Raw genomic sequence first — 8,374 nt, 5'->3', positions numbered from 1 at the left:
ATGGGTTTTATATATATATATATATATACATATATATATATATATATATATATATATATATATATATATATATATATATATATATATATATATATACATATATATATATATATATATACATATATATATATATATATATATATATAATATATATATATATATATATATATATATATATATATATATATATATATATTTTGAATGAATTGAATTCGCTTGCAGATAATCATGTGAGGGCTGTTAGTTGAATTGAATGGGTTTTATATATATATATATATATACATATATATATATATATATATATATATATATATATATATATATATATATATATATATATATATATATATATATATATATATATATATATATATATATATTATATATATATATATATATATATATATATATATACTACTGTGATCAAAAAGTAAGGTGAATTTTTAATCTAAACTTCCCGCCTTATTCGAATCGTCCAATCTTTTTTATTTTTAAGTTGGTAGGAATGTCATTAACATTTGCGCCAAATTACATTTCAAACTCATAATTATTTTTTTTTGTTTACGCTTGTTTCTGAAGTACCAAAAGTGCATTCGGCGATTTTCACGATGTCTAATTTTGTTGAGCAAAGAAGTGCTATTAAATTTTGAGGCCGAGAACGTGTTGATGACTTGGAACGCTCCGGACGACCATCGACTTCGATTGATGATCGCCACATCAACAAAATCAAAGAATTGGTGCTTGCAAATCGTCGGTTAACCATTCGAGACCTTGTTGACATGGTTGGAATATCATTTGGGTCCGTGCAAGCGATTTTGAAGGATCATTTGGGCCTCAGAAGACTCAAATCACGTTTGGTGCCGAAATTTCTCAATTTCTTTGAAAAAGAGCGTCGCGTTAAAACGAGTGAAGCAATGCTTTCTGACTATCAAGACGTCTACAAACAAATTATTACTGGCGATGAGACTTAAGTCTACGCATACGACCCTGAAACAACCGACCAATCGAGTGAATACCGTGAAAAAGGCGAGCCGAGACCGAAGCAACCACGTCAAAGTCGCTCAAAAATCAAGGTCTTGTTGACTGTTTTCTTTGATTATTGTGGTGTCGTGCACTACGAATTCCTTCCAACTGGCCAAACTGTCAACAAGGAATATTATTTAAGCGTTATGCGACGTTTGCGTGAAGCTATTCGCAAAAAGAGACCGGAATTATGGGCCAATAACTCTTGGATTTTGCACCACGATAATGCGCCTTCGCACACAGCACTGGTTCTTCGTGAGTTTTTCGCCAAAAACTCTACCCATGTTGTGTGACTTCTGGCTGTTCCCAAAGCTCAAGAGACCACTCCGGGGAAATCGTTTTGAGTCCATTGAAGAGATCCAACGTGAATCGGCACGCGCATTGAAGGCTATCCCTACCGAGGACTTTTCGGCATGCTTCGAAGACTGGAAAAAACGTTGGCAAAAGTGCATTGGGGCCGGGGGGGATTATTTTGAGGGGGACGATACAGATTTGGAAGAATAAATAAAGATTTTTCATTTTATAAAAAAATTCACCTTACTTTTTGATCACAGTAGTATATATATATATATATGTATGTATATATATATATATATATATATATATATATATATATATATATATATATATATACATATATATATATATATATATATATATATATATATATATATATATATATATATATATATATATATATATATATATATATGATATATATATATATATATATATATATATATATATATATATATATATATATATATATATATATATATATATATGTATATATATATATATATATATATATATATATATATATATATATATATATATATATACATACATATATATATATATATATATATATATATATATATATATATATATATATATATATATATATATATATATATATATATATATATATATATATATATATATATATATATATAGTTTTACTCAATCTGATAAATAAGAAATAATCTGATATATGTTGAGATATTAGTTTATTGATTAATTTTGCCCAGTAAAAGTCGTGCAGCTGTCAGAAAGATGATGTTACAAGATAAAATTTTTTTTGCTATTTTTGTTTGATGTTCTTTCTTATCGTGCTTGATTTCCTAAAATTAATATATTAATATATTTTAACCTGTATATTATAAACCTATTTTAGTTAAATACTATTTCCATTATTTATTTACAGATAAAATCTTATTCAATGATTTTTTAAATAATTAATTTTAAAAATTTATAAAAAAATACTTTTCAAAGTTTTTTTAACAAACAATTTTGAAAATTTATTATATTTCTTACTTTTTTGATTCAGAAATCTGAATAAAAAATAAAAAAATAAAAAAAATATTTGGTTTTGTTCATTAGGTTTGCATTACTAACGAGTTTATAATTTTAATTGATTTTATCAAAAATTTAAGTATTGTTTTTATTCATTACAACGCACAGTGATCTAAAAAACTAGGCTTAAGGCCGAAATTGGAATGAAAATTTCGATACTTTTATTTTTTCAAATATTATTTTTAAGTTCTAAATAACCCAGACTATTCAAAAATGTATAGTTTTTATTTTGTTTTTACTTACTTAAAAGTCAATAAAAGGTGATCAAAAATCAATAAATAATTTCTTACAAAAATACAACACTTTTAAATTTATATACAAATTTATAATTGTACGAATAGTTATCTTTTTAAACATTATTATAGTATGGAGTTTAACTTGAAAAAATAATATTTTCATGTTATCGTATAATTGCATACTTTATTGATATTTCAAATTAGAATTTCAAATATAAACTTAAATTTTATCTTCTTCTTTTAACGTCGGCATCCATGGATTTGACATTGCATTTTTCATGGATTTTAAGTTTACCACAATATGCATTTTTTTAAAGTAATTTTATATAGTTAAATATAAGGAGTTTTTTTATATAAGTCAGTTAAAAATGAATATTTTAATTATTTTTAATAACTTTAAGGGCAAGTAAGATTGTATTAAAAAAATACCTTCAAACATGTATTCAAAAAAGCAGCAAAAATAGAGACTAGAATTTTTGATAACATAAAATAGGCGTATTTTAGGAACTTTAAAATTGCCATTAATAATAATATATGTGGTTGATTTTTTCTAAAAATAGTATATGCCGCTATTGAAACAGTTACGTTATTAGATATTAATAAATATATACGTATATTTATAGTTTATATACGTATATTTATAGTTTATATACGTATTTTTTTTAACATATATGATATACGTATATAATAAATTTATATACATATATTATGATATAAAATTTAATACACGTACATTTATAATTTATTTTGAACATATGATGTTACAATATAGATAAAATATTTCAATTTTAAAAATCATCTGAACATAACTAAAATAAAGAAACTTATATTTATTATCAAGTATAATGTATTGTGACAAGACCATTAAATCTTCTAGGGGCACCTAAATAAAAAATAAAAAATAAAAAAAGTATTGACACTGTCTGTGTGGTTTAAATGGCAGATTTTTATGTTAAACAACTTTTGAAAAATAAACGGAAATCATCAACAAGTATTAACAAATATAAGTAGTTTTGGTTATTATTTTTCGACATAATATAAATATATATATATAAATTTAAAATAATATGTAACCACAAGCACAAATGATGTAAACTACATAAAACACTATTGACTAAGCCGTAGATGAAACTACAAGTCAGCAAAACCTATACGTCTAAAATGAGTATATATATAGCCTCTAAATGGCAATTAGCCGGAGGAGGATAAACCATGATACCCATCTAAAATGAGTATACGTAAACGGTAGACGTAAAACAGTATGCGTATGCTATTTTACGTATATATTATACGTATACGGACACGTCAAAAAGGTATACGTAAAACAGTTCTTTATCTAGTTAACTTGATATTGAACGTAAATTTCACATTCTAACATCTGGCGCAATATCTGACCGCTTACTCTATGTTTTCTTTCTAATTTGACTTCTTTTGACTATCGCTCAATTAGTGTTCGTTCTTATTAAAATTAATTACTCATGGTTTGTGAAGAGGGTTATGATGCCTTGGTATGTGGCCTAAATAAGGCAATTAGCCGGAAGATGATAAACCACAATACCATCAAAAAAGATTATAACCACAATACAAAAAAAATTCAAAAATGATTTTCAGATTTGGAGTCATCATGATCGATATAGAATAAATCACTTCAAAGTTTTGATATCGGCCGTAAAATCGACGTTTTACCAACGTTTGTTATATCGTGAATATAAAATAACTTCCCTCTCAAGTTGTTTACAAAAGGTTTAAAATTTTAGAAGGTCTAATATATGCCAAAATTAAATACCTTTGAGACAAAAAATATTATTTTCTTTCCGATTTAAACATTATTTCTTTTCAAACGTCGAACACATATTGTAAAACAGAAATAGTCAAAGTTTCTGTTACTTCTTATGTAAAATAATATATTTCATATTTCTACCAGTCTAACTTATTTCATTATAAAGCCTAAACCCAATTTAAATTAAAAACAATTTACAATTTGTTTTACAAATTGTTATTTTATTTAATGTTGTCTTTTTATGACATAATCGTCAAGTTTAAAATTTTAAAAGATCGTTTTTGTCAGTTTGATAAAAGGTTGTTTTATTTTTTTTCATAAAGCATAATAAAATTTTTTATATAAAACGTCATATTATTCAAATTAGTACAATAAAATAAGATAATAAAAAAACATCAATAAGTTGAGTTAATTTTATAATTTTTTTATTCTTCCTTGTGTTAAACCACCTAAGAAATGAAAATAAAGATAATTGCAATAAATTTTAAATAAAAAATAATTATTTGTGTTGTTGGGTTTGTTTTTTATTTTTGAGAATTTGTTGTTTAACATTAGAGCAGATGTTACTGATGTTCCATACTTTGCGGTTAGCTAAGATTAAAGCTTAGTTGAAACATAGAAACATTAAATGTGTCTATTTTTAGAATCCCTGATAATTAGGTATTGTTTATACTTCAAAAACTTTAGTTTATTAGTAAAGTCTATTGTTTGTAGTACTTTTCAACGACAGAGGTAAAAATAAAGGCAACAACGGCTCTATCAGTTACCATAAATTTTTAAAACCTGGAAAAGATAAAAAAATATGTATTTTTTTGTGTTTTTAAACAATTCTTGTGTTGTGTCTTAAAATAATAAAGCAACTCCTAATTTATTTAAAAAACTGATTAATATGCAAAGTTTAAGCATTTTACAATAAGAGTGAAAAAATAATGAAAAATTTACTGAGTTATTAACATTCTATATATATATATATATATATATATATATATATATATATATATATATATATATATATATATATATATATATATATATATATATATATATATATATATATATATATATATATGTATTTAAGTATTACGTAACATAAAGAGTAAAAAATGTAAAATATATAACAGTATCATTATATGCTACAATTGTTTATGGAAATATATATTTACAATATTAATTTTTAGGTTTTCTTTTAGATTTTTATGATTTATTGGTTTCATTGAACTTTGAAGAGACTTTATAAAATCTTTTGTAAGAAAGCATTTTATGGAATACAAATGCACACTAGAAAATTTTTTTTTTGAAAAATGAACGTAACCACTTATAAAATTTACAAAATTGCGTGTAATGGAATGTTGCATTTTATGCCTTTACGTCCTTCGTGCGCAATCTCTATTTATATATCTTCGAGCTTTCTTATAGCTCTTATACCGCCTACAGCTATTTTAAATGTAATTGCATTTGCCGTTATATTAAAGACTAAAAAACTGCACACTCCACCAAATGTTTTGTTAGCAAGTACAGCTTTGTGTGACTTTCTAAGTGCAATAATAAGCATGCCTTTTTGGGCTTTGGTTTGGTTATTTGCGCTTCATGAGAAGCATAATTGTAGCATCTACGTAGTAGCAGTATTTGCATCCCATGTCTTATCGTACTTATCTTTTTTACTTGTGAGCTTTATTTCAATTGATCGTTATTTGGCAATATTTAAACCATTTTTTTACGAAGAAAAAATAGCACCCAATCCTCATTATTACGCCCGGTCAGTTATTGCATTAACGCTAATAGTAATAGTAATAAATGGACTTAGTCTACTTACTCCCAACAAAAAGCTTATTGAAATTGTAATACTTTTATCGTTGCCCCCGTTTATACTTCAGAGCGTGTACATTCATTTAAAGGTTCTTCAAAAAGTAAACGAAGTGCGAAAAATGATTTCCGCTTTTTCTATTGAGCAAAATGGCTATTCAAAAAAAGATAAATATATGGATGCTATGGCGTTAGAAACATCGGAACAAAGCAGCTGTACCAAGCTAAATGAAGATTCCAAAAATAATCAGAGAAAAATTAGACGAATGGAAAAGCAAGTAAATATATACCACCTCACTTTTATTTTGCTTGTATCAGTTGTAATGTGTTATATGCCCTATATATCGATAACTATAATGCTTAGAATAATGCCACAGCTTCGTTATGAAGAATGGACAAACACAACTTACATGTGGTCCTACTTTATCACTTGTATAAAATCGTTAGCTAATCCTTTAATGTACTGCTTTCGCTCACGAATGCTGAGAGAACAAATTAGAAAGACATCAAGAAAGTTTAAAAATGCAAGAAGATGATTACATTTATATTCTTAAATATATATATATATTTATTTATATATATATATATATATATATATATATATATATATATATATATATATATATATATATATATATATATATATATATATATATATATATATATAAATGATTGATTAAATTTTTTTTATAAAATAGATAAAAATATAATAAAATAACTGGATGAATGGAGATTTTCGTTTTTAAAATCACGGAAATATGATACCATAAGCTATAGTGTTTAAATTGGTAGTTTTTTAAAAAAATTTATGGTTCTGTCGATATTGATAACTTTTGAACTGATTAATAATGCGTTACTTTGTTGAATGTTTAAGAAAAGTCGAAATAGTTAACTTCAATACTGTTTTTAATAACAAAATATTTTGTTGGAATTCATTGCAATTAAGAAAATTTTTTTGGACACTTTTGTTATTAGAACAATATGAAGCAGCTCCTCAGTAAACAAGTTGTAGTTAGATGTCTTATTCATTCAGTCACTTAGTAAGATAAGGATATAATTGCGACAGGTTTCATTATTGCGACAGATTCGGAAATCCTTGGGTTCAAAATCAAACTAGTGACTTATTAATTGATGACAAATATATAAGATTTTAAACGAGACAAACTTTTCAATTTGAATATATGTTTTTGATAAGGTTTTGTATTAAGGTTAGGGTATATTTATAGTATTATTTATAAATATTTTTTATGCTATTGTTTTTTTTTACTGCAAAATTATATACATTGTTATAAATACCTTATTGGAGCAAACATTCTAGAGGTTTTTAAAGTTAAAGGTAAAGAAAGTTTTACTTTACTTTGATAAGGACGTATCATGTGCTTGGATAACTAAAGGACTTAAAAAATCATCGAAAGTGAAACAAAAACTGTATATTAAAATAAATAAATTTTTTTACTAAAATATAAATCAGTCAATAATAAAAATAATTTTGAAAAACTCCGCAAAAATGCGAAAAATTTCGACTTGTTTGCGAAACACAAACATAATTCAAAGCGAATTTAGTTACTAATGAAAGAGATCACGGGGAAAAATAAAAAAGTACAATATCAGTACCAAATGCAATAAAAATAAAAGATAAATTATTTAATGACTCTATTAAAATTGCTTTTGAATTTAATAAATTTTTTTCTTCAATCGGAACAAGCTCATCAAATAAAATTCTTTATCTTAATGACAAATCAATTGATGAGTTTATAACATCACTTTAAATTTTTCAAACCTAACATGCAACAAATTTGAAGCAGCGTTTAAATCATTATAACGAAATAAGGCAATTGAGGCTGATTGCATCCATGGAAATGTTGTAACAGACTCCTTTGACATTTTGAAAGATATAAAATTTGTTTTTATATCTTTCAAAATTTAAAATTTGTAAAGCATCTATTGCTCAAGGACCTTTTCTGACTCTCTAAAAGTAGAAAAAATAACTCCTATTTATAAATCAGGTGACCATTGCAACATTACAAATTATCGTCCTATTTCAGTTCTTCCAGTTTTCTTTAAAATATAAGAAATAATAATGCAAAACAGAGTATACAATTATTTTGTTGATACTAAACTTTTATGTAATAATCAATTTGGCTTCCAGAGAAACAATTTTACTAAACACGTCATA

At 24.7% G+C, this 8,374-nt stretch overlaps 1 protein-coding gene across 1 annotated transcript; it reads left to right on the top strand.

Moving 5' to 3' along the window:
* Positions 1–5,584: 5,584 nt before the first annotated feature.
* LOC101237956 (trace amine-associated receptor 7d) lies at positions 5,585–6,745 on the top strand. The gene has a single exon (XM_065808003.1). The coding sequence runs from the start codon at positions 5,697–5,699 to the stop codon at positions 6,732–6,734; it is 1,038 nt and encodes a 345-aa protein (XP_065664075.1). The 5' UTR covers positions 5,585–5,696; the 3' UTR covers positions 6,735–6,745.
* Positions 6,746–8,374: the final 1,629 nt, after the last annotated feature.

Source organism: Hydra vulgaris, chromosome 10 (assembly GCF_038396675.1).
Source record: "Hydra vulgaris chromosome 10, alternate assembly HydraT2T_AEP".
NCBI classification, from domain to species: domain Eukaryota; kingdom Metazoa; phylum Cnidaria; class Hydrozoa; order Anthoathecata; family Hydridae; genus Hydra; species Hydra vulgaris.
Note: the sequence above shows the minus strand (reverse complement) of the source record. Positions and strands in the feature narration are given on the sequence as shown.

Bases quoted from the DNA above. Each gene is read 5' to 3' on its own strand.
- LOC101237956 (XM_065808003.1), top strand. From the start codon at position 5,697: ATGAACGTAACCACTTATAAAATTTACAAAATTGCGTGTAATGGAATG.